Source organism: Terrapene carolina, unplaced genomic scaffold, assembly GCF_002925995.2.
Source record: "Terrapene carolina triunguis isolate 2854851 unplaced genomic scaffold, T_m_triunguis-2.0 Scaffold62, whole genome shotgun sequence".
Classification (NCBI taxonomy): Eukaryota; Metazoa; Chordata; order Testudines; family Emydidae; genus Terrapene; species Terrapene triunguis.
In genome coordinates, this window is record NW_020664413.1 from 52,760,582 (window position 1) to 52,787,519 (window position 26,938).

At 45.7% G+C, this 26,938-nt stretch overlaps 1 protein-coding gene across 1 annotated transcript in view; it reads left to right on the forward strand.

The window, feature by feature from the left end:
* Nucleotides 1-26,938, forward strand: part of SLC39A10 (solute carrier family 39 member 10) — a 62,794-nt gene that overhangs the window by 19,671 nt on the left and 16,185 nt on the right. The window contains exons 3-9 of the mRNA XM_029910592.1: nt 14-132; nt 1,242-1,449; nt 6,347-6,516; nt 7,843-8,061; nt 16,354-16,516; nt 17,935-18,303; nt 19,725-19,805. Of these exons, the coding sequence (XP_029766452.1) occupies nt 14-132; nt 1,242-1,449; nt 6,347-6,516; nt 7,843-8,061; nt 16,354-16,516; nt 17,935-18,303; nt 19,725-19,805 (1,329 nt within the window). The remainder of the gene's footprint in view (nt 1-13; nt 133-1,241; nt 1,450-6,346; nt 6,517-7,842; nt 8,062-16,353; nt 16,517-17,934; nt 18,304-19,724; nt 19,806-26,938) is intronic.

Here is a 26,938-nt window from a genome sequence, read left to right on the forward strand (position 1 = left end):
GATCCTACTCCTGGTAACGAGGATCGCCATACCAGCAAGCGTGAAGCTCCTCAGAAACAGATTAGTGTAAGAAACATCTTTTCAACGCATAGTCACAAGGATCACAGTGAGGATGAACATCAACATGAAGAGGTGAGTATAAACCAGAACTGGTATGCATACAATTATTGTGACACCATAAGAAGAGTAGTACTCACAGACAAAACTAGTACTAATAAATGGGTATGACTGTTACTTAGATTGTGTATAACAGTATAAAAGCACTAAGAAGCTTACTATTACAGTTTTAGCTCAACTGCATGATTTTCCATCCCCTGTTTTGTCTTTACTCTATCTCCTCTGTCTCCACATTTATGAGTTGCTTCAAATATCCTAAATCTTCATGCTAAGTATGTTGCATTTCATATATTAAGAATTATTTTTTCTTATACAGATTTCATAAATATCATTTTACATCTCTTCCTAAATCTCTTACATCTTTAATGATTTTCAAAAACCTTTTTGACATAGATGCTTTTCAATCTCTCCTCAACATGTCCCCAATTTCAATCTTTATGGTCCTAAACTATGAGGATGAAGTGAAGTAGATGTATCACTAAATAAAGTCTAGCTTCTATACTATATACTGTATAATTGTCTCTTCATACTCCTTCCCATTTTCATTTTTGCTTCTTTACCTTTCTCCAAAGGCCATTATCTCTTCATTCCCATTAATCCTCGATGTTAATCTTTCTCCTTTAACTCTCAAAAAAAGGACTGTGTGTTTTATTGATTTAAAGTACTAAACAGAAAAATGCAGTATGGACTACATAATCAATTTTAGGATTACATTTAAAGTGAAAACATCAAACGTGCAGCAGGGAGTTGAGAAATGATGGGATTCTTATTTCAGGGTTATGCTCTCTTCCCCATGGCAGGCATTGTTTGTACTGCTGCTTTTCATTGATCTTCCCAGGTAATTGAAAAATCACATTTATTTTCAGAGACATTAAGTACTACTGAACATTGGAGGCTGTATATTATGTATAGTTTCACAGCCTCTTTTTTATTTTTTTCCTCTTGGTTTAGTATACACCTGTGTTTCAAAGGTGACATGTTATTGGTCAACATTTCTCCCTTTTCTGTGCAAACCTTCAGAATGAATTTCTAAGCAGCAAACAAACTCTTTAATTTTCTACAGCTGCATATTCTTTAGTGAAATCACTACAACATGTTTAATTTGTTGCATAAATTGCTTTCAGTGTTTAAATGTCACTCAACTACTGCGGTACTATGGTCTTGGAACCAACTCTCCAATATCTCCTGACTTGTTTACGTACCTGTGCCCTGCATTGCTGTATCAGATTGACAGAAGACTTTGTATTGAGCATTATGATAATTTGCTGGTTGAAGACTTGAAGAAAGATAAAAGTGAAGCAGCTACAAATAAAGATAAAATAGGTGCATCAGGTAAGATAGTATCCATATGCTCTTAGAGAATGTTTTGACTCTGTTATTTATTTGATTTGTATTATTGTAGTGCCTACAAGCCCCGGTCATGGACCAGGACCCCATTGTGCTAAGTGCTATACAAACTCAGAAAAAAGATAAATCCGTACATAGGGAATCCAATGTTTTGTTTTGTTTTAATTAGTGTTTTATTTTATTTGAATATTAATTCATTTGACTTAAGGTAGCTTTCACAGTAAAAGAATGGTTGAAACTTGTCAACTGATCTTGTTTTGTAAATTAAAATTGAGATAAATACACTCTCAGACTTAGGGGAAGTAGCAGTTGAGAGGAAATGTGGCTGGAGTGCAGCTGTGTTCACTTGCTGCCATGATAAAGCTCTTCCCCTCCCCCCCTTCCCAATATACCCTCATATCTGGGCATGAGGGTGTCTAGGGCACATGTGCGGTCTGGTGGACACTGCTGATGGGAAAATCTCTGATCAGTAGCGTACAGGCGTATGCACACCCTGATGTGGTGCACGCATAGGGGAACACATCTCAAAGAACTCCAGGTACTGTACAAGAAAAGTAACCTCTCCTTCCACTTCAGTTCTAGTATTGATCTTATTTCGCAAAATCAACAATTTTGGTGTAGCAAGCTAAGAGAATTTAATTGATGGTTTTTGGTTACAGTTTATGCTTCTGTGATTTAATATCATTTCATAGTATCAAAATAAAATGTTTTTCATTTCATTTCACTGCTGCTGTTTTTGTAATACATGTTAGAGAATTCCCCAATGAGATTCCTCAAAGGCATTTTTTTTTTTAAATTCTTCTTCATTTTACCTTGAGAAAAAAACAGTATAGGCTTTTCTTCCCTTGTTTTTGAAGTTAAGCTAAGTAGCCTTTTTCTAATGGTTTTAAAACTTAAATACTTTAAAGTTGTAATCTGTTGTTTTGATGTCCTAACAAGGATTGTCTTTTTAATTAGGGTTTACTGTGGCCATTACCCATATAGTCTAATGGAACTGTAGTATCTCTAGTAGGCATAATTATCACCTAAAAAAAAATTGGGGGAAATTGCCTTTGTTTTGAAAATAAAGATGTTGTCAGTCACAGGGTCTGGGCTACAGACATGCCAGATCTTGCAAATTGAACACGAGTTGCAATTTCTGTGTAAAATTAAGCCTCACTCATGATCTTGCGATAGAAGCCTCAAATGTCAGAATTAAATCCTAACATTTGAGAATGAGGCTTAATTTTACTTAGAAGTACTGTCAGCCGCCCAGAACACGGTAGCCATTTTATTAGTCACCTGGCCACAGAATCTGAAAGTCCTTAGGTTGGCACAGAGAGGCAAAAGTTAAGCTATAGTCCATCCTGGCCAAGCCAGTGCCGTGGTGACCCAGCCAACCTGTAATGGACTCCATTCCTGGCTCTCTCCCTGTGTCTCCCTTTGTCATCACCAGTCTGTGTCACTGAGTCCTCCAAAAGGACTACCCTTCTTCCAGTCACCTGATGCCTTGTTCTCTAGCTCAGTTCGCATGTCCCGCCTGCTGGGGTTTCCTCTTTTTAGGTGTTCATTGTTCAGTCCTTGGGGCTTCCCTTTGTCATGCTGGACTCTGTTGATTTGGGTTGGTTTGAGCCATTTCTTTACTGACTCTATTCATTCCGCCCAGACACCAACACACCTACTGTCTTCTGTGCTGTTCCAGGGGCAGTGTTAACACTTTTGCACCCACATGGTAGCAATGCACAGGGAAACCGAGGCACATTTAGGATTCATAAAAATGTTACAGATTATTCCCACTTTGTCACAGTTACTAGTAGTGAATATTGGTTAGTTGTTTGCAGGTGCTTATTAGCATGGTAAAAAAAAATCAAGCTTGTATTAATTATGTCCTGATAGATGTTAATAATTGTTGGGAAGGGTGCCCTTCTAGTCATTATTTTTAATGACTGCAGCATCATTAAGAAAGGTTAACTTGTTCTATATAAATCTCCCATAGTGACACAGCTACTACCTCATTAACTTTGTTCAAAGATTGCTGTAAACCAAATGTGCTATACGGTGGGTATGGTAGCAGCTTGTTTGTTTCACAAGGAAGGCTCATTTTAGTCAGAGTTGACCCTAGCTTAATTATCAAGAGGGTTTGTGAAAAGGCCGCTAAGCATTTTCTACCAATTAAAATGTTGAAACAGTGTAGAAAACTGTCATCTTCTACATGCTTTGAGCCAGGCTAATTACAAAGCTTCCATAGATGAGCGCTTCTTTTTGAAAGAAAGTATTTTCTATTTCAACAATAAGAAAGGGAGCTGATGAATAACTAAGCTTGAAGACCTTTACCATTTTGAGTGACCTAATTTGGAAAATAAGTGAAGTTCATTGCAGACATTTAGCACTTCTTATGGCATCTGATATCTTGAGTACAAATAAAACATTTGCCAGTTGAATGTAATGGTCTGTGAATTGCTGGTTTGGGGTTGTCTGAAAACAAACTCCTTTGTTGTTTGTAAAACTGTTTGGGCTTGAGGCAGGGCAACTTGATTAGATAATGATGTGAAGCTTTCTGTTTCTCTTCTGTTGTCTCATTCAGTGTGGCTAGAGTGAGACTAGCACTAGGAGTATGTCCTAGAGAGAACCGAACTGATGCTTTTCAGCCCTTTCTTTTGCTCTTATTAATTGGTTATTTAACTCCAAAGAAGATCCAGTTTCCTTCTTGCTGCAACTTTGTAATTCCTGTCTTTCAGTTAATACTACTAGTTTACCCAGTGAAAAATTATCGTGTACGTAAAAGGGGGCCAAATTAAGGTTGCACAGGCAACTTTAATTCTGGGATTTCCTTACTGCTGAGTGCTTGACTTTTTCAGCCTTAATAATGTTCTTTTAACTGAGGTAAGGGAGTGTGTGAGGGTGTAACATCTATTACAATTAAGATTTTTATTTGCACAATGTAAGGAATGTGAGCATGCAGTCTGGAATACAGAAAAAGCGGTTCTAGGATAGCAGCTATTAACTTGTTATCAAAGCAAAAGTAAAAAACGTCAAGATTATTTAAATGTTAGAAGAATGGCTGTGGGTTGTAGCCCACGAAAGCTTATGCTCTAATAAATTTGTTAGTCTCTAAGGTGCCACAAGTACTCCTGTTATTTATTCTAATGAAGGGCTGGATCATAGATGACCCGTGCTTGCTGAGGGGGGAAGGCATGACTCTGAAACAGCTCAAGTCATGCCTCCCTGGCAGCCCCTCCCCTCCTGGAAAGCAATGGCCCCTCTGTGGCCCTCCTAGCAGTTCCTCTGCCTCTCCTGGCTGAGGAGGGGGCCTGGCCATGCCATGTAACCAAGCAATGGGGGGGGGGGGGGGGGAAGGTGATGTGATCCCTCTCCCCCACCCCACCCCCACGTCACCTCTGGGCTATATCCATCAGCAGTGAAAGGAATGATGAAACCTGCCTCCTGTGGCTGCTAGACAAGAGAGGGTGAGGTCTGGGCCCTTTCTTTTCCCAGGCCTGAAGGGCTAAGGGAGGACCTCAATGGATTTGAATCATCATATCTTCTCTCTCTCCCCCCCACCACTAGCTCTGGTGCAGGAGACACTGCATCAGCACCATCTGCTGTCAGTGCAGGTCTGAAAATTGTGCAGAACATTTCCTTCTCTCCCCATACTCCTAGTCCTGTTTTTCCATCTTCATTCCCTCCCTAAAATTTAATCAAGTGTAGTCGGCTTTTAGTTAAAAGATGAATTCAGGAGGAGCTGGGATTCCTCTCAATTTGAACAAATTGGAACAAAAATGTATCAGTTATTCTGGGGGATAGACCTTTGTTGACCTATTGGTGAGGAGAGGGGTTAGGGAGCCAAAGGGTATAATTCCCTTAAAAGAAAATTTCCATTTCAGCAATTTAATGACCCTGTTTTCTTTCTTTCTTTTTTCTTTTTATTTTTTTATGTACATCTTGAAGCTTTCCTGCCATCTTTATTGCTGGCAAACAGCTTTAAATTTGGGGGGTGGGATTATAGTTAACTTTTAAATTTCCTCCATCAAAGGCTGGGCCTTGTTTCTTTTTTATAGCTGAAAATGTATATATCAAAATAGCGTGTCAGATAAGGAGCAACCCTCACCTGGCAAAGGAGAAGTCTCTCTATTCCACACAAGTCTTGGATAAAAACCTTGTTAAAATTAATGGCAGGTAGGAAATGTCCATAAAACATAGTAAGCTAAAAGAAATGAGGCTATCTTTCTGTTCCCTTGTGTTTTTATATGTTTAATTAATGGACTACAGAACCAAGCTTTTGCAACTCTGCATTAGGAAGAATAACTGAAGTCTAGTGGCTCTCCTAGTTAATTGGCTTCTTTAATGCCCTCTAGCATGTTTTATTGTGGAAATAAACCTTTGAACACTGTTTACCTGTGTAACTAAAGATAAAGGGAATAAATACAAGATTTTATTTCTTTCCATGTTAAAATATTGCAGTACAAATAGATTATCAAATTCTCATTACTTTTGTAAATGCAAAAAATCTTTAGCCCACATAAAGTATTAGCTGCTTGCTAAACAAATCAGGGGCTAAATCCTGATTTCTTGCACCAATATAATCTGCAGTGCTTGGGGTGAGAATAGAATTTGGCTCTAAAACTTCCTCAGACAAGTGCAAACATTGTTTAAAAGGCTTTAATAGACAAATTATAAAAGCCCTGAAGAGTTTGTAATGAGAAATAGTGATAGATGCTTAACTATAATGTTTCTGTGTGGGCTTACATCTTACATTTTTAAGCATTTTGGACGTTTATAAAGGCACAATTTAGGTTGACAGGTCACCTTCTTATCAGTTAATAGAATGTCATTCATCACTTATAGGAGTTTTCTTCATGTTCTGTTGATAAACCATTCTGTATTAATTTTTCCCCTCCTACAGCCTGGCTTTGTGGTATCATTTCTATCACTGTCATTAGCCTGCTCTCCTTGTTAGGCGTGATCTTGATACCCATCATTAACCAAGGGTGCTTCAAATTCCTTCTAACCTTCCTGGTTGCTCTGGCTGTTGGAACACTGAGTGGAGATGCACTACTCCATCTGTTGCCACATGTAAGTACCATTGCACTCCCACACACAGGTTTTAAAATTCCCAGAGGACTATTCAACATCAACACTGATTATTTGTTATGCTCATTGATTGTGCTGTAGATTGGGACTGTAAAGGAAATTTTAAAGCAGCATTTCTTTAAATTAATTTGACCTCTGTGTGTTTTCTTAAAAAACATGGGAGTGTTAAAACTACTGAAGTATCAAGAGTATGCTGAATTTTTCAATACACATGGTAAATGTTGTAGCTCCTATTTTTGTGTTTCCTCTTGAAACTTCTGTTTTCAGAAATTTTGAAAAGGTAATTCAGGAGGATTCTGGTTTGAAAACTCATGAGGGTGGGTCACAAGCTACCAGTTTCCAACTGAATATTTTTTGTGTGTACTTTTAGTAACAAGGATGTAAACCTGGTTTTGGATCTTTTTTGTTATAAACTGTGCCCAATCCTTATTTTGTTTGGGTTTATATACTGTAGAAAACCTAAGTATTACCAGGAAATTGCTCATAAATCCAAGGAAGATGGGGTTTTAATGAGTTGCAGGATATTGACATTTATTTGAAGGGAGAAAACGGAGGGAATATATTCTATGAACTTCTTTGGGCATAATTCTTTTGGCCTAGACTATAAAGTTCACTTATTGTTTACTTGGCATAATCCATGATATACATGTTCTAGGGATGCATGTGTTGATAAGAGTTTGGAAGTGTGTTTTGAGTTAGCGCTAAAGTTGTTGGATTGTTATTGCTGCTAACGATGCAGGAACTGTAAGGATAATCGACTTTTGTATGTTAACTGGTTATTTTTAGCTTAGTTAATGATCAGAGTCAGATTCTCATTTACAATTAGTTTGCTTCACACCTGAGTGGTACAAAGGAGCTGAAGTCTGTCCTTCTAACTGCCTGAAACCTCTCTGGGGGAATGTTTCTATTGATAGCCATTGAAGGCAGGTCTTTCAGTGAAATAGTTACTACACCTCTACCCCGATATAACACGACCCGGTATAACACGAATTCCGATATAATGCGGTAAAGCAGTGGTCCGGAGTAGCGGGGCTGCGCACTCCGGGGGATCAAAGCAAGTTTGATATAACGTGGTTTCACCTATAACGCGGTAAGATTTTTTGGCTCCCGAGGACAGCGTTATATCAGGGTAGAGGTGTATATTTGGTGGACCTTTTCTGAAGGAAAGAGACTTCATTTTTTTGAATGGGTTTTTGGTAGTATTTTTTTTTTTTAGCAGCACATCACACGTCATATGGACCTGAAGTCACTCCAGTTTACTGAAATTGCAAATTCACATTGTGGCTTTTTTTTTCTCTTTCCTAATAGTCGCAAGGAGGCCATAACCACAGTCACCACGAGGACCACGGTCATATTCACGAACACAGGCATTCTCATGGACATTCCCATGGGCATGGAACAGGAAATGAAAGCTTTCTGGAAAAATATGATGCAGTATTGAAAGGGCTCGTAGCTGTTGCCGGCATTTATCTTTTGTTCATCATTGAGCACTGTATAAGAATGTTTAAGCACTACAACAAACAAAAGGTATGTGCCAGGTTTTCTCATTCTGCATGCCGTCATTTAAGATAATACTTGGTCAAATTGCATCCTATAAAAAAAACAAAGATTTTCTTAGATAAATTCTTAAATACTCTACTTGGAAAGCACTCTTCATGGTGCGGTTTGAATGTTTTGTAAAAACTATTAGCTGTTACTCACCTATTTTCATTTTAGTTCGTAGCATGTGAAAAACTTGACTGGGCCCTTTACTATAAGGGATTGCTTTTCCAGCTGTAAATGACTCTGTTCTCGTCCACAAGATGTGGATATCTTGAATTGTCTCCTGCACATAACAGTCATAATAGACTAGCACTAGCCAAGATGATGGCTGAGGAGTGCTTAAGCAAATAAGGATCACCGCATGTTGTTCCAGTATCGGGTGATCTGCTTGCGAAAATGTGAACTGAAGTATATGGAACATTCAGATACTACAGTAATAGGGGTCAGATCTGTACCTAGGTAAATAGGCTGACTTAAGTGACAGGCTGTCTTATTTTAGGAAGAGATATTACTGACACATTCAGCTGAGGGAGCAGTACTCCTTGTAGTGTATTCAGTTAATCTGGTCATGACTTGCCTGACCATAACATGATGGTATACAAAATTATGAATAGATTTACAAGGCCTCTGAATCATTAGGAATTTCTCTCCATAATAAAATATCAAGAATTACAGACCTTACATTTAAAACTTGACTAGCACTCTTTCTGTAACGCTCTTTAGCTAAAAAGGATATGGTTTCCTCTCATAGTGCTTTTTCACATGAAAGGCATTTCTGAGAAAATATGGCAGACGGGGATGAAAGTGGAATATACTGAAGGGGTTGTGACACCACCTGCCCTGCAACCTTGGGTTCCTCACAATTCTTTGTGGCTGTAGCTTCCAACATGGGCCTCTCACAAACAGTTTGTCTATGTATAGCTACAGCCCTGGTCCAGCAATTCTGACCCCAGCAGCCTGTCAGCTGCACACCAGCCACACTCTGGCTTCCTGCAGCCTTGATCACTACCTGCAGGATGATCCCAATGTGCTCCAAGTCCTGGATTTTCCCCCAAAACATGTATTCTGCACTGCCCAGTTTTTTCCTGGACAGATATTGGAGGTCCATTGCCTGTAAGGGATCAGGGTAAAGGTTTGCTGCTTTAATTGGAGTTACCAAACAATTTAAACACAACACTGAATTAGTTTTGATTAAAGAATAAAACAAGTTTATTTAACTGCAAAGATACAGATTTTTAAGTGAGTACAGGTATAAGACATTGAAGTCAGAAATGGTTACAAGAGAAATAAAGATAAAACACTTCCTAGTAACTGAAACTTAACAAACTAGACTTGGTTCAAGGTAAAATTCTTACCACATGTTCCCAGCAACATAGCTTACCAAATTCTCAAGTCAGGATCTGCTCTCAAAGTCTTAAGGGCTGGTTTCTTTGTCGTCTGAAGTGAAAGAGAGAGAGAGAGAATATTTGGGGTGTTTTTGCCCTTCACTTTTGTAGTTCAGTAACCCCTTGAAATGGATTTTCTTGAGCATTACCCCTAGATCAAGTTCCTGCCTGCTGTGCGGACGGAGACATGGAGTCTCGTGGTGAAAGATGTTCTTCTTCGAGTGATTGCTCATGTGTATTCCACTATAGGTGTGCGTGCTCGCCACGTGCACCGGTGCCGGAAGTTTTTCCCTTAGCAGTACCCGTAGTGGGGGAGCACCACTGCGACCCCTGGAGTGGCGCCAATATATCGCGCCATAAAGGGGGCTGCGTGCTCCCCCCACCCTCAGTTCCTTCTTGCCGCCAGTGAAGGTAGTCGGAACTTGCTCCAGCCTTGGCTGCAGCGTTTATAGCCTTAGTGGTATCCAGTTTCACTGAACTTCTCTTTGCTGAACTTTCTTTCGTTAGTGCCTGGGTCAGGGCATGCCCCGTGGCCCAGGCTTCAAGTCGTGCGACTCTTGTCACAACTCTATGCCCAGAAGTGATCCACACACTGTGTCTTCACTGTCTGGGCGAGGCTCACATTAGTGAGCGTTGTAAGATTTGCCGCTCCTTCATGCCCCGGACGAAGCGTGAGCGTGAGATCCGACTCCGCGCTTTGCTAATGGAGTCGGCATTGGCCCCGGCACCGGCGCGTCGACCCGGCACCGCGTCTTCAGTGCACAGCCAGGCACCGTCATCTACTCAGCACCGCTCTCCCAGTAAGAAGCAAGGGAAGACTCAGCGGCGCCGAGAGAAGGAGAGGGGTGAGGCCAGACCCGAGTTGGGCAGCCCACGGGACAGAGACCTCCGACTCGCGCTGAGCGGAGTAGTCTTGTCCCGTCCGCGCGAGCCTCGCCTGAAGTGCGCATGCCTTCAATGCCAGAGGCAGCTCAGGCTGCGCTTGATATCCTAGCCCTTCTGGTGCTGGGAGCGCCACCTCAGTCGGGCCCCCGGTCCCGTGGGAAGCCGCCTTTGGGTGCCCATCAGCCTTCCCAGGAGGTATCGGAGGCCGAGGTACCTTCCCGGGTCAAGGTGCCGAGCAGAGCCCCACGACGCACGTCAAGTCCGCACGCCAGCTCTTTGGTGAGCGGATTCCACTCCTCCGGTCTCGGGCGCCGTAGAGGAGGTGACAAGAGGCGACGCTGTTCCTCCTCCAGCCAGTCCGAGAGGAACAGGTCTCGACGCCGTCAGCACTGGCGCTTGTACTCAAGCGCCCGCCATCACAGAGGCCATGCTCGGAGTGCGTCCCGAGAGTCCCCGGCACTGGGGCGCCGTGGCCACAGGCGCTGCAGGGAGTCCAGAGACAGCTCCTCGGACATTTACCTATCGACTTCTTCCAGGTCGAAGTCTCGGGGCAGGAGCCGTCACGATAGAGATCGCTCCAGTCGTTCCTACGGCACCGTGCGCTCCTCCAGGACTTCGGCGTCAGCGCGCAGCTGTTTCTCCCCGGGCTGCACCGCACCAGAGGAGCAACCAGCTCTGCCTGCACCCCAGGTGTTTCAGTTCCAGGCCGTTCCCTGGCAAGGACAATGGTGCCAGTTGGCACTGTGGCCTCAGTCACCTGCTCAGCCGGGACCTCGCTCCGTGGCGGGAGCCTCTCAGGGCCACCCTGCGTCGCCTCCCCGGCACCGGGATCAGGCTGCGGGCGCCGAACCCCCGGCACCGACTCCGGGACAGGACCTGGACGTCGAGCCTACGATGCCGTCAGTGGCTGAAGGGACCGCACCATCTACTTTCACGACGCCGGGCAATTCAGTTGCGGTACTGCCTCCCTCTTCTCAAGAGGACTTCAAGGCGCACCAGGAGCTGCTTAGGAGGTGGCAGCAAACCTCGAGCTCCGGGCCGAGGAGATGGAGGAGCCCTCCGACACATTGTTTAATGTCCTTGCCTCCTCGGTACCGGGGCATGTGGCCCTCCCATTCCATCAGGGGGTAGCCAACATCACCTCTGGTAGACCCCGGCCTCTCTTGGGCCCATTTCCAAGAAGGCCGAAAGGAAGTATTTCGTCCCCACAAGGGGTCACAAATACCTATACACCCACCCAGCTCCGAACTCTTTGGTGGTAGAGTCGGTCCACCACCGTGAGCGGAATGGCCAGCCCGCGCACACACCAAAGGACAAGGACACTCGGAGACTTGACACCTTTGGAAAAAAGGTTTATTCGTCTGCGAGTTTCCAGCTCAGAGTGGCCAATCACCAGGCACTGCTGAGCCGGTATGAGTTTAATCTCTGGGGATCCCTCCCCAAGTTTGAGCCCCTTCTTCAAGATAAGGACGGGAAGGAGTTCTGGGCTTTGATCGACGAGGGTGCGGCCGCGGCCAAAGCAGCTATCCAGGCGGCTTCGGATGCAGCAGACACAGCCGCTCGTTCGATGGCTTCCGCAGTCTCCATGCGACGGGCGTCGTAGCTCTCGCTCTCCGGGCTGTCCGTGGAGTCCCAGTCTATAATGCAGGACCTGCCATTCGATGGCAAAGCATTATTTGCGGACCAGAGAGATACCCATCTGCACGGGATGAAGGACTCCCGCACCACCCTGCAGACGCTAGGCCTATATGTCCCGCCCTCTAAGGACAAGCCCAGGCCTCAAACCTCTGCTCCTCCTGCTCGGGGCAGATACGAACCCCCGCCTAAGCAGCAGAGGAACAAAGGCGTCGGTCCCAACGCCAATCCCGTTCGGCCCCAAGACCCGGGCCTTCGAAGGGCAAGAGGCCAGGGAAACGGCGTTTTTGACTCGTTGAGGGGGGTCACTGGGCCTGTTGCCAGTGTATCCCCCCCAGTTAATAAAGTTGCCTTTTATCAACCGTTTATCGGCCTTCCGACTGCAATGGTCCCGTATAACGTCGGACCAATGGGTCCTCAGCACCATCTCCCAAAGGTACAAGTTGCAGTTCCTTTCAACCCCTCCCAACCATCCCGGGAGCCGGCCGGGGACCCGGACCATGCTCTCCTCCTCCGACAGGAGGCAGAGCGCCTCCTCTCCCAGGGAGCTGTGGAAAGGGTACCTCGGGAATACCAGGGCAAGGGATTTTACTCCAGGTATCTCCTCATCCCGAAGGCGAAGGGCGGGCTTCGGCCCATCCTCGACCTGTGGAATCTCAATCAGTTCCTGGTTCGTTGCAAATTCCGCATGGTGTCCCTGGCCTCTATTATTCCTTCCCTATACCAGGGGGATTGGTTTACGGCACTGGACCTCCAGGATGTGTACTTTCACATCCACATTTTTGAGGGTCACAGGCGCTTCCTCCGTTTCCTGGTAGGTCGCGACCACTTCCAGTTTACGGTCCTCCCCTTTGGCCTCTCTACTGCCCCCCGGGTATTTACAAAGTGCATGACGGTGGTGGTGGCCCACCTCAGGAGGAAAGGGCTGCAGATCTTCCTCTACCTCGACGACTGGCTGCTCAAGGGCCGGTCTCGGTCTCTGGTGCAGCAGCAGATAAACTTCCTGCTGGACACCTGCGCAGCTCTAGGCCTACTGGTAAACGAGGAGAAATCCACGTTGATCCCGGTTCAGCGCATAAGCTTCATAGGAGCACTGTTAGATTCCCGGGTGGCCGTGGCCTCCCTCCCACGGGACAGATTCGAGACGCTCAAAGCTCTCATCGCTTCGGTCACAGCCTTTCCGGTAACCATGGCACGGGTGTGCCTTCAAATCCTAGGCCACATGGCAGCATGTACCCACGTGGTGCGACATGCCAGACTCCGAATGAGGCCACTTCAGCTTTGGCTGGCCTCCCGGTATTCCCAGGGCAGGGACGGCCTGGACAAAGTCGTCACGGTGCCGCCAATGGTGGTGGCAGACCTCCAATGTTGGTCCCTCCCGAGCAACATGCTCCGGGGTATCCCCTTCCGAGAGCCCCCTCCCTCACTAGATCTAGTGTCGGATGCCTCAGACCTGGGCTGGGGAGCCCACGTGGGGGACTTCAGGACCCAGGGTATGTGGTTACCAGAGGAACTAACCCTGCACATAAACGTCAGGGAGCTCAGGGCCATACGCCTGGTGTGCGTGGCATTTTGCCAGCACATACAGAGGAAAGTGGTCAGAGTCCTCACAGACATCACGACCGCCATGTATTACATCAACAAGCAGGGGGGCACGCGTTCCTGGGCCTAATGCCAGGAAGCCCAACTCCTATGGGAGTTCTGTATAGCCCACAACATACACCTGCGTGCATTTTACCTGCCCGGCAAGAGCAACACGCTCGCGGACCATCTGAGCAGGGTGTTCTCCCAACATCACGAGTGGTCCCTGCACAAGGAGGTGGCCAGGTGGATCTTCCTACAGTGGGGTACTCCCCAGGTAGACCTGTTTGCCACCGCCCAGAATTGACTGTGTCCCTGATTCTGCTCCAGGGCGGGAGAGGGCGAGGGTGAGATCTCGGACACGTTTCTGTTCCCGTGGTCGGGGCCCCTGTTGTACACCTTCCCGCCCTTCCCCCTAATAGGCAGGGTCCTATAGAAGGTGAAGTCAGACGGGGCAAGGGTTATCCTCATAGCCCTGGATTGGGCCCGTCAGCATTGGTACGGGACCCTACTGCAACTCTCAGCGGCCCCCCCTCGCAGACCGCCGCTCCGTCCGGACCTCCTCTCCCAGGAGGAAGGTCGTCTCCTCCATCCCAACCTAGCCCAGCTCCACCTGACAGCGTGGCTGCTCCATGGTTGAATGAGGAGGAAGGCAGGTGTTCTGAGGATGTGAGATGGGTCCTGCTGGAAAGCAGGAAACCCTCCACGCGTCGAACCTACCTGGCCAAGTGGTATCGGTTCTCTATGTGGGCGAGGGATAGAGGTTTCTCTCCCTCTTCTGCGTCTATCCAGCTGGTCCTTGATTACCTCCTGTCCCTTAGGACCCAAGGGCTGACGCCCTCCTCCATCATGGTGCACCTGGCGGCCATTTTGGCTTTCCATCCCCCGGTGCAGGGCCTGTCTGTGTTTTCGCATCACATGACGTCCCGGTTTCTGAAAGGGTTAGATCGGGCATTCCCTTACGCCAGACCCCCGGTTCCGCTCTGGGACCTGAACCTAGTGCTCTCCCGCCTCACAGGGCCTCCCTTTGAGCCATTAGCCACGTGTTCGTGGTCCCACTTGTCGTGGAAGGTGGCGTTCTTAGTGGCTATCACCTCAGCCCGTCGGGTCTCGGAGCTCAGGGCCCTGACCTCTGAACCGCCGTATACGGTCTTCCATAAGGACAAGGTTCAGCTCCACCCTCACCCTGCCTTTTTGCCGAAGGTAGTCTTGGCTTTTCGTATGGACCAGGATATTTTCCTCCCGATCCTCTGTCCTAAGCCCCATTCCTCCAATGAGGAACGCCGCCTGAACATGTTAGACGTGCGCAGAGCGCTGGCCTTTTATCTGGACAGAACCAGGCCATTTAGGAAGTCCCCCCAGCTCTTTATTGCTTCGGCCGAGCGCATGAGGGGACGACAGGTTTTCACACAGCGGATCTCCTACTGGATCACCTCATGCATTCGCACCTGTTACGACCTGGCAGGGGTTCCCCCGCCTCCTATTGTGAAGGCGCATTCGACGAGAGCCCAGGTCTCATCAGCGGCCTATGTGGCTCATGTCCCTATTCAGGTCCTCTGTCCACACTTTTTCATCGCACTATGCAATCGTCCCCCAAACAAGGGATGACACTGGGTTTGGTAGGGCGGTGCTCCGCCCGGGCAACCCTTAAACTTTACATATAAACTCCTACCCGCCTCCATCAGGTATAGCTTGGAGTCACCTGTAGTGGAATACACGTGAGCAATCACTCGAAAAAGAAAGGACAGTTACCTGTTCCGTAACTGGCGTTCTTCGAGATGTGTTGCTCAGGTGTATTCCACATCCCGTCCTCCTTCCCCTCTGTCGGAGTTGTCTGGCAAGAAGTAACTGAGGATGGGGGGAGCACGCAGCCCCCTTTATGGCACGATATATTGGCACCACTCCAGGGGTCACAGCGGTGCTCCCCCACTACGGGTACTGCTAAGAGAAAAACTTCCGGCACCGGTGCACGTGGCGAGCACGCACACCTATAGTGGAATACACCTGAGCAACACATCTCGAAGAACACCAGTTACGGAACAGGTAACTGTCCTTTCCATGTTGTCTTCTAAAATGCTGATTGATCTGTTCCTGTTCCCCTTCCTTGCTAAAGAATCGCCACTTGATAGGTGATTGTCAGTAAACTTTGACACCTGGCTAGAGGCATCAGCTTGTCTTTTGTCTTTGAGAAACAGGTTTACCCCTCCCCAGACTTGTCTGGTAAACACATTTCCATCATAGTTTCATCTTATGTTCATAACTTTACATATAATGTTGCAACACACATTTCAAAATGATATTATTGACCAGCAAGTTATTAGTTTTCAAGTGATACTTCACAAGGTGTATTTTGTACAAAGATTATTACAATTGTGTATAGGCTGTGAATATAGGGTGCATGGATTTACATATATCTTCCAGTCCCAGCCTGAAGTCTTGGTCATAAAGCACACCAAACAGGAAGGAAGCAAATTTTCTTCATTAAATGCAAATTTTAAACTTGAACAAATTAAACGAATATAACAGTTCTGTATGGGAAGTGTCTCTTGGCTAATTCAACAGGCATTGATGATGTATTCTGTGTATGAATTGTGCTAATTTAGGAAATTATACATTATTTGATTATGTAGGTCTATGGTCTATAGCTGAAAATTCCCATAATCTGTATCAGTGATGATCTTCATGAATATCTGAAATTCTGTAGTTCTAAGATCCACATCAAAAGATAATCTTACTGAATATTAAAGTGATATGTATGACAAAACTTCAGTGAATCTTCCTTTCCTTTCAGTTTTGTTACAAACTAGGTACTGACAGTTATCTGTTTCAGTCTAACCAGAAGTGGTGCAAGAAAAAACAGAAGACTGAAGAATCACCAATTGGAAGGAAGCTTTCAGAACACAAACTGAATAATAGGCCAAATGCTGACTGGCTTCAGCTCAAACCCCTGGCAGGTAGACATTAATGTTGAGAATTTGTCCTTGACGTTTGAGACTCAAAGCAAAGAGCGTCACTGCATGTAACCTATGGTTTTGTATATTAGCACTTCCTCTCTGTAAATCTTTGTTAATAAGACTAGTATTACCTAATCAACTGTCCTCGTGTAAGACTGCAAGCCCCAGCTATAGTTATAGAAGCACTGAAACACTCTCTGCTATGAGAGCTTTGGTGTGTTAGATGGCTTTCCTTTCCTTTAATAGAAGATGGGAATTTGGCTTCTAAGGAAAAATAAAATATTCTTTTCACTTAATTGGCAGAGTGCTGAAACCATCCAGTAAATCTTCCCCATAATAAAAAACAAAACAATTCTTTTGTTTAACTATAGGAGCCTACAGCTTTTTGAATTGCAATACCATTGTCATTGTAAGGATCATCCCACTTAGATTAAGGTCCTTCTCTTGAAATAGTCTCAAAATAATGTGTGAGAAACTGTCCAGTAATTTTGTCTGTCTGCATAAACGGATTTAAGAAAGTGTCAAAGAACATTTAAGAGTTGCTTAACTTTGATTTTGAAATAATGGGTTATCTTCTTGGCCAGTGTGAAATAACCCTTATTATATTTATCGTTCCTGAAACCCCTCTCTCTCAGCTAGATCATTTTATCACTTCGACCTGAGTTGACACCAGCAAACTTATTGCACCTGGAACATGCTAAATACTTCCCAGCATTTGATTCACCTTTTTCATTGTTCTTTGTTGTCATTGTGGCTTCTAAGTAAAATTAGTTCTGGCACTCTTATAAAACTAATCACACTGATCTACTACGTTGTGAAACAAGCACATATAAGAAAGGTGCAGTACAAATAATTTTAAAGAGCTGCCATGTTCAGACACAGAGGTTGCTGCACTCCAGTGCTGGTTAGATTACCTGTGTGTGCGCATGCATACAGAAATAACCATGTAAAGTTTTCAGTGCACTTTGTCCTCAGTCTTTGGCCTGTAAGAGATTTTATTATTGTATTCTTGACATTTTTTTTTTCTGCTTTTAACTCTGCTAAAACATGAGCTTTGTCTAAATATGTCAGTAGCAAATGATCAGGTACAAGCTAGGTCAGGCTGAAAGTGGCTCTGTGTACTGCAGATGACTTATTGTGCAGAGCAGTTGCATTGCATTTGAGATTTCTGCATGACCTGCAAACACGCCACAGTAAAGAGAGCAAAAAAGAGAATTCTTTGTTACTCCTGCTGCATGCGGATACAATGATCTTTAGCTTGGGAAGTGTTGGAATGTTTAATAGGCTTCTATGTTTTCTTCTTGTGTTTTAGCAAAGCAGTTGAATATCTGAAAACATTGATATGCAATGGCATGCTTGCTGGTGGTTTCTTACTTAAGAATTAATGCACCGTGTCTCTTTCTCTGGCTTTAATACAGGTGCCGATGACTCAGTTGTATCTGAAGATCGACTTAATGAAACTGAACTAACTGATCTAGATGGCCAGTTGGAATCCCCTCCTAAAAACTTTCTGTCTGTAGAAGATGGAAACCACATGCACCATTCTTACAATGACGTCTCTCACTCTGTTCACGACCATGATCTTCATGATACAGAGTATGATGACAACCATGGAGAGGATAAAATAGCTAGGAAACACAACCATCACTGGCATCACAAACATTCCCATCATTCCCATGGTCACTGCCATTCTGGAAAGGACCTGAAAGATACTGGAATTGCTAATATAGCTTGGATGGTAATTATGGGAGATGGCATCCACAATTTTAGCGATGGTTTAGCAATTGGTAAGTAAATATAAGGGGTTGAGCATATTCTCTATGGCTGTACCTACCATAGGTAATTTTGGTAACATTTCCCATTGGTAAAGTTCTATGGGTGACAGTAATATCAGGAGGACTAGTACAGATGAGGCTCCAGGTGGCCACTAGCATTTTGTTTAATCTTGCGCAGAGCAGGTCTAAGAACCTTGGTGTTTAAAAATGCCAGCAGCTATAGTGCAAGCCTTGTCTATGCTAATTTCAGAAAGGGGAACTACACAAAAATGAGGAAGCTAGCTAAATGGCAATTAAAAGGTACAGTCATAAAAGTGAAATGCCTGCAAGCTGCATGGAAACTTTTTAAAACACCATAATAAAGACTGAAATTAAATGTATGGCCAAATTGAAAAAACATAGCGGATTCTTGTCAGTTTCTACACTACAGTTTCTACACTACAGTGGTACTCCCAACGATGTAAGTTGCCCATTACATTGACTTAATAACTCCACCTCTGCAAGAGGCATAGTGCTTAGGTCGATGTAGTTAGGGCAACTCAGTGCCCTGATAGCTGGGTCTGTGTGCCCCCACCCCCGCCCTGAAGCTGACCGCCTGAGCTGTCAGATGGGTGCCAGGCTCATAGCTGGAATCCCCCCCTGCCCTGGAGCTGACAGCCTGAGCTGTGAGCTCCACACAGGGCTCAGTTTCACAGCAGGGAGCCTACAAGGAATGAAATTGACATTCTTGTCAGCTTCACAGCTGCTATTGTTTCACGTTTTGTCTGTGGCTCCTGCTATCAGCCCTGAGGCCGGGGGCGCCAGCTGTGAGCCCAGTGCCACACTGACAGCCAGAGCTGGAGGGGAAATGTGAAATAATAGCAGCTGTAAAACTGACAAGAATGTCAATTTCATTCCTGGTAGGCTCCCTGCTGTGAAATTGAGCCCCATGCTGGGCTCACATCTTGGTCAGCCCGGGGGTGGGGCTCTAGCTGTAAGCCCCCTGTGGCTATCGGTGCCACACTCTGGCTCTCAGTGCCCCACAATGCTCCACTTCAGTCGGTGTAAGCGCTTCCGGTGAGAACGCGCACCACCAGCAGAAGGAAGGTAGTGTGGACGCCAATAGTTGATTTAATTGCTGTGGTGGCTGTAGGTCGACCTAACATAAGACAACCTAATTTTGTAGCATAGACAATCCTCTAGAGAGAGAAATTGGAACAGAAGTAAGCAGCTTTTGTGGCATTTTGGGTTCTGTTATAGCATCATCCATCCAGATTCACCCAGATCTTACCAGTGTCTTTGGAAGTAGAAAGTCCACTGTTCTGAATATTTCACATGTATGCTGAAAAATATTGGAATCTCTGCAAAGGGAACTCTACATTACCTATCTATTGATTGTTGTTTAACATAGCCAATAAAATTAAAATACCGTTATTTGCATCTTATTTTTCCAGGAGCAGCTTTTAGTGCCGGATTGACAGGAGGAATTAGTACATCTGTAGCAGTGTTTTGTCATGAGCTTCCCCATGAATTAGGTAATTAATTCTGTAAACGTCAAATGTGGTTGTTTTGGGTCTCTTTGACATTGAATGAAAAGCTACTATATGAAAAATATATCCATGGGTTATCACAATAGTAATGAGGGTAAACAAAATGCAATGTGAAAACCATTAGGGTGACCATTTACACCAGAAGAAACTCACATACAGAACATGATTATACTAGGCCATTTATTCAATGTGTATAATCAGAACATTAGTCTGTATTTTAGTAGGAATCTAGTGTCATCAGTATACCATCCATTCTGCATGTGAAACTGTCAGAACGCATGTTATTAGAATGTTCTTACTGAATACATTTGAGTACATTGTCGGTTGGTCACGCACTTGTGACCTTATTGTTCTGTCAGCGATAGGCATCTGAATTTCATTCAGCTAAGAGCTCATAAGGAGGAATACTGTGTTCACTACCAGTCAACCCTGTTTGATATGGGGTCTTGCAAATAAAAGAGGTGTGCTGCATCACATTGCATATGTGATATTAGAGAAAAAATTGCATAGGCAAAAAGGAAAATTTTATGAACATGACTTTTTAAGATGCAGCTATCTTGCTGCTGTTTTGGCATGTGCCCTGGTGGGTGGTGGGTATGGATTATCAGCGTCTATACAATTCATAGTAGACCAAGTATGGGAGAATATTTTGCTTCTTTGCAAATTAGGGCTTCCAGGCAGGTATATGTAACTGAAATCCATTGGCACTAAGAGAATTTTTAAAGCAATTATTCTTTAAGGCTAGCATTAGCATTGCTGTTTTACAGATGTTTTTTCACAGTTCAGTGGGTAGTGATATGTTACAATCCCACTTCTCCTTGACTATTTTCCCTTGCTGAATTACAGCTCTGCCGTTTGCAGTCTTCTCCACCCCCTAGAAGGTTTGTAACTGGAAGATCTTTTGAGGCACTATTATCTGAGGCCATGGTTTCATTTCTAAAGATTTTTAAGACTGGGGGAAAGGATAAAATGATCATACCGGGATTAAAAGAATGTTGGCAGGTTTTCTCTCTTCAAAATGATCCTTTTGTCTTTGCTCTCTGTTCTTGCTGTCTCCAGTACACCATACTTTAGTAGTAGAGGTCACTTCTAGTGTTTCAAACAAGCATATCATGAATGACTCGTCCAACTAATGTCTGTTATTACCCGGAGAGGACCTAGCTGGGGCCTGTTTGTGCCCCTCCAAGAGAGGAGTAAAGCCACAAAATACTTGTAAAGCTTTTAGAGATCCTTGGATGAAAAGCGCTATAGAAGTAAAATACAGATTTAGCCTGCCACCATTTTTCTGAGACAGATAAGAGATTATAGATGGGGTATTGCAGAAGTTTTTAGTATTGGACAACAATGCTACACACAACAGTTTAGGACAAGAAGTGAAACTGCTGGGGAATTTAAGGAATTGGAATGTATGTTATTGGAGTTAGAATTTGTTCAGGATAATGGAATTCATTTAACACCTCCACTCTTGAGAGACACAACTGTGAGATTTTACTCCACATGGTCAGGACCATGGGTTTTGCATTTCATCGGAAAGAGAGGGAGGGAACCAGTGATTTAGTGTTCTGCACTGGAGGGTCCCGGAGCAACATTAGTGGAGAACAAGAGGAGACGATCATTTTATAACACATTTCCATGTTTGGTTTGGATTTGACTGAGTCCTGTATTTTGCTGGGGTTCACTGAATGGCACTGAATCACTTGGATGGTCTAGCCAAACTCAGCCTAGGTGTAAACAGTTGGCAGTCATTTTTGTGCATTTACTTAGTTTTGTCTGTTTGCCAAATTCAGCGACAGACTCCAAAGATGACAGGTGTTCCGCTTCCTGTCCAGGAGGCTGGAGAAGTTTTGTCTAGGTGCAAGGTAATGGTTGGCTGATCTATCACTGTAGGGAGCCTCCTCTTAGGGCTGGTCCACACTAACCCCCCAGTTCAAACTAAGATACGCAACTTCAGCTACGTGAATAACGTAGCTGAAGTCGAAGTATCTTAGTTCGAACTACAATGTACTTACCGCGGGTCCACACGCGGCAGGCAGGCTCCCCCGTCGACGCCGCGTACTCCTCTCACGGAGCAGGAGTATCGGTGTCGACGGCGAGCACTTCCGGGATTGATTTACCGCCGAACCCGGAGGTAAGTATAGACGTACCCTCAGAGACCCAGTTCTGACGGAAATGGAGGGCAAAGGACCTATACTGAGTTTTAAAGGATCACTCACAATTGGTTTCAGGCAAGCTGAGAGAGTTGCAGTCAGGATATGTTGCTTCTGGTGGCGCTCACTATATGAGAGAGGAGACTTCTATATACACACTTAAAAAGGTGGGGTAAAAATTAGCAAGTACTTTTGACCTACTTTTAAAGAATAATACTGAACCATTCCAGGTATGCAGAAGTTAGTTTAAATATTTTTCTTCTAAGGCCTTGGCTACACTCGGGACACGGCAGCGCTGTGAAGCACGAGTGTAGTCACGCCGCCAGCACTACGAGAGCTCTCTCGTAGCGCTGTATGTACTCCACCTCTCCGAGGGGAATAGCTTGCAGCGCTGCAGGCTCTGATTACACTGGCTCTTCGCTGCGCCAGTGTAGCCAAGGCCTTAGTGACTTCAGTTTGCCATTTTAAGTACTTTCCAGACGTGCATGTTATTTATGACCATTACTTGACTACATTAAGGCCAGGTCTACACTACAGACGTATATTGGTATAACTATGTCGCTCAGGGGTGTGAAAAATCCACACCCCTGGGCGATGTAATTATACTCACCTAACTCCTCACGTAGACAAGCACTATCTCAATGGGAGAGCTTTTCCCATTGACATAGCTACCGCCTCTCTGGATTAACTGCACCAATGGGAGAAGCTCTCCGGTTCACATAGGAGTGTCTCCACTAAAGTACTGCAGTGGCATAGCTGCACTGGTGCAGCTGCTCCGCTGTAGTGCTGCACGTGAAGACAAGCCCAAAATTAGAAGCAGATGGATTGAATCACTTAACCAGCTGTTTTCATCCTCTTCTGCTCAGCTGTCAGTTAATTTCCGTCTGAAGAAGGCTTTTTGTGATCTATGGGCATTGGTTGAAGTGAAATTTCGCATTCTTCTTCGAGTGCTTATTCATGTCAATTCCAATCAGGTGTGCGCGTGCTGTGTGCACGGTTGTTGGAAAGATTTCCCTTAGCAGCACCTGTCGGGTTGGCCATGGAGCCCCTGGAGTGGTGCCTTTATGGCGCTCAATATATGACCCTGCCGACCCAACCCCCCTTCAGTTCCTTCTTACCACTCGTGACGGTTGTTAGAACAGCGTTCACTTGCCTTGCAAGTGCTTCCCTTAGCTTGTTCGTTAGTTCTGTAGTTTAGCATAGGTTTCAGTTCTTAGTTTAGCATAGTTTAGAGTTCTGTCAGAGATAGGCATCTGTGAATTTCATTCAACTAAGAGCTCATAAGGAGGAATACTGTGTCCACTACCAGTCAACCCTGTTTAATATGGGGTCCTGCAAATAGAAGAGGAGTTATACTTTTGGTTAAGGACCTGGGTTCCATCCTGTCCCTTTCCTTCCCTTGGCTCTGGGGCATGCCTCAGGGCCAAGGGTTTAAACCGTGTGGGATCTGCAGTAAGCCCATGCCAACGGGCGACCTCCACGATGTGTGCCTGAAGTGTCTGGGGGAAGAGCACCAAACAGACAGGTGCAAAATCTGCAGGTCCTTTCGACCCAGGATGGAAAAAAGAGCGGGACTTCTGTCTGAAACAGCTTTTGATGGAGTCTGCTCTCCGTCCTCAATCCGTCTCGGAGCACAGGATCTCGGTGCTGACCGAATCAGTATGCAGCGCTCCAGCCTCGGTGCACGATACGACACTGAGAAAAGAGTCCAGAGACCCTCTGCATGGCTCCCCGGTACCGCAGACTACCCGGTACCATTCCCATTTGCTGGTACCACACAAGTGGAAGAAAACTGACAGAGGCCGCTTACCGAGGCCAAAGGTGTGTCAGCGTCTGGGTGCATCAGCAGTGTGTCCAGGGAAGGAGCATTCAGCTCCCAAAAGGGGGACCATTGAGTCTGGCGCCCAGTGACTTCCTGGGCAGGCAGTTCCAGGTGGAGGAATTGGAGTTAAACTCCATCCCAGACACTTTCAAAGCTGCCAGGGAGTTCATAGAACTGATGGCACCGCAACCCCTGGCGGTCAGGGACTAGCCCCCTGTACCTCCACTCCCGGCACCATCTAGAGGGAAGCCGGCTATGAAGCGGCATTCTTCTTCTGCATGGCACCATTTTCCTTGGCACCGCTCGCCATCGCCCAGGCACCGGCAGGCATTTTGGGACTCCTTACACTCATCCCTGGCACCGCCCAGGCAATCCAGATCACCGCCACCACTGGAACGGCACCAATCGCCGGCACTGACAAAGTGGCACCGATTTCCAGTGCCCAGCTCTCGGCACCGATCCCCAGTGTGGGGGCATCAGCATCAATCCCCTGTGCAATACCGGTCAGCGTCGCTGTGGTCGTCCAGGTCCAGATTGGAGTCGTTGGACTTGGAGGCGGAATAATTCTACTCCTGCCACAATGAGCACCATTCCCACAGACATAGGAGCGAGGCACCTATAGCTTGGCCTCCGCACTGGCAGCCTCAGATGCAGTGGCCCTTTTGGACCCCCTGGGCTTATCACCAGGCCCGGGTTTCATTCTCCAGGGGCTCTCGTTTGGTCATCTCCGAAACCAGAGCACCCCAACCACCTAGTGATCGCCCGGCCCCTAAGGGATCGGAGACAGTTACTTCCCATGAGCAGGCAGGGCCCAGATATCGAACAGGAGGAGGCGAGAGAACTTGAGGGACAAGAGGACCCCGTGCCATGCCTAGCCTCCTCATCCTCGTCCCCTGACGCAGTGGCAGAGGCCCCGGCTTCTGGACCTCCACCGATAGAGAATAGGGCACACTAGGACCTACTACGCAGATCGCCCGCAACATGGGGTTGCAGGCGGAGGAGGTTATCGAACCTGAGGACCCTGTGGTCGATATCCTACACCGGAGGGCCTGTCCAGAGCACTCTGCCCCTGATTAAAACCATACAGAGCAATGTGCAAAAGCTCTGGCAGATCCCGGTATCCATTCCCCCTTCTGCAAGGGGCGTCAAATGCAAGTACTTTGTCCTGTCCAGGTGATACGAGTACTTGTTTTCTCATCCGCAGCCATGTTCCCTAGTGGTCACTGCAGTTAATGAGAAAGAAAGACGGGCAACAGGAGCCAACTCTGAAGTCAAAATGGTTAGACCTATTCTGTAGAAAGGTCTATTCAACTGGGGGCCTGTAGTTGAGGATAGCGAATCAACAAGCTATCCTTAGCAGATACAACTTCAACTCGTGGGCCTCATTGTTGAAGTTTAATGAGCTTATACCATCAGACTCCAGAGCCGAATTTATGGCTGTCATTGAAGAAGGTTAGTCAGTGGCGAGGACCTCCCTTCAAGCTTCCCTGGATGCGGCAGACTCTGCCGCCCGCATACTTTCGTCTGGTCGAGCCATGAGAAGGGGTGCATGGCTATCTCCAGAAGTTCAGTAAACCCGGCAGGACCTTCCGTTCGAGGGCACAGAGTTATTCTCAGACCAGACTGATTCTAAGCTGCATAGCTTAAAGGACTCCTGGGCAACGATGAAGTCGCTGGGGATGCATACCCCAGCGAAAGCATTTCAAGCCCCAGCCCCAATAGCAACAGTCCTACCCTCCTCATCCTAGACAAGACTTCTACAGATGGCGGGCTAGAAATTCTAAGTGAAAACCACCCCACTCCCAGTCAGGGCACATGAGGAATTATTAGTTAAATTGGAAAAGATGGGGGATCAATATGAAAATTGAAAGGTGGATAAGGAACTGGTTAAAGGGGAGACTACAGTGGGTAATACTGAAAGGTGAACTGTCAAGCTGGAGGGAGGTTACTAGTGGTGTTCCTCAGGGATCGGTTTTGGGACCAATCTTATTTAATCTTTTTATTACTGACCTTGGCACAAAAAGTGGGAACGTGCTAATAAAGTTTGCGGATGACACAAAGCTGGGAGGTATTGCCAATACAGAGAAGGACTGGGATATCATACAGGAAGATCTGGATGACCTTGTAAACTGGAGTAATAGTAATAGGATGAAATTTAATAGTGAAAAGTGAAAGGTCATGCATTTAGGGATTAATAACAAGAATTTTTGTTATAACCTAGGGGCTCATCAGTCAGAAGTAACAGAGGAGGAGAAGGACCTCGGGGTATTGGTTGATCACAGGATGACTATGAGCAGCCACTGTGATGTGGCCGTGAAAAAAGCTAATGTGGTCTTGGGATGCATCAGGCGAGGTGTTTCCAGTAGAGATAAGGAGGTGTTAGTACCATTATACAATGCACTGGTGAGACCTCATCTGGAATACTGTGTGCAGTTCTGGTCTCCCATGTTTAAAAAGGATGAATTCAAACTGGAACAGGTACAGAGAAGGGCTATTAGGATGATCCGAGGAATGGAAAACCTGTCTTATGAAAGGAGACTCAAAGAGCTCGGCTTGTTTAGCCTAACCAAAAGAAGACTATGGGGAGATATGATTGCTCTCTATAAATATATCAGAGGGGTAAATACCAGGGAGGGAGAGGAATTATTTAAGCTCAGTATCAATGTGGACACAAGAACAAATGGATATAAACTGGCCATCAGGAAGTTTAGACTTGAAATTAATTGAAGGTTTCTAACCATCAGAGGAGTGAAGTTCTGGAACAGCCTTTCAAGGGGCGCAGTGGGAGCAAAAGACATATCTTGCTTCAAGACTAAGCTTGATAAGTTTGTGGCGGGGATGGTATGATGGGTACCGTAATTTTGGCAATTAATTGATCTTTGGCTATTAGCGGTAAATATGTCCAATGGCCTGTGATGGGATGTTAGATGGGGTGGGATCTGAGTTACTACAGAGAATTCTTTCCTGGGTGTCTGGCTGGTGAGTCTTGCCCACATGCTCAGGGTTTAGCTGATAGCCATATTTGGGGTCGGGAAGGAATTTTCCTCCAAGGCAGATTGGCAGAGGCCCTGGGGGTTTTTTTGCCTTCCTCTGCAGCGTGGGGCACGGGTCACTTGCTGGAGGATTCTCTGCACCTTGAAGTCTTTAAA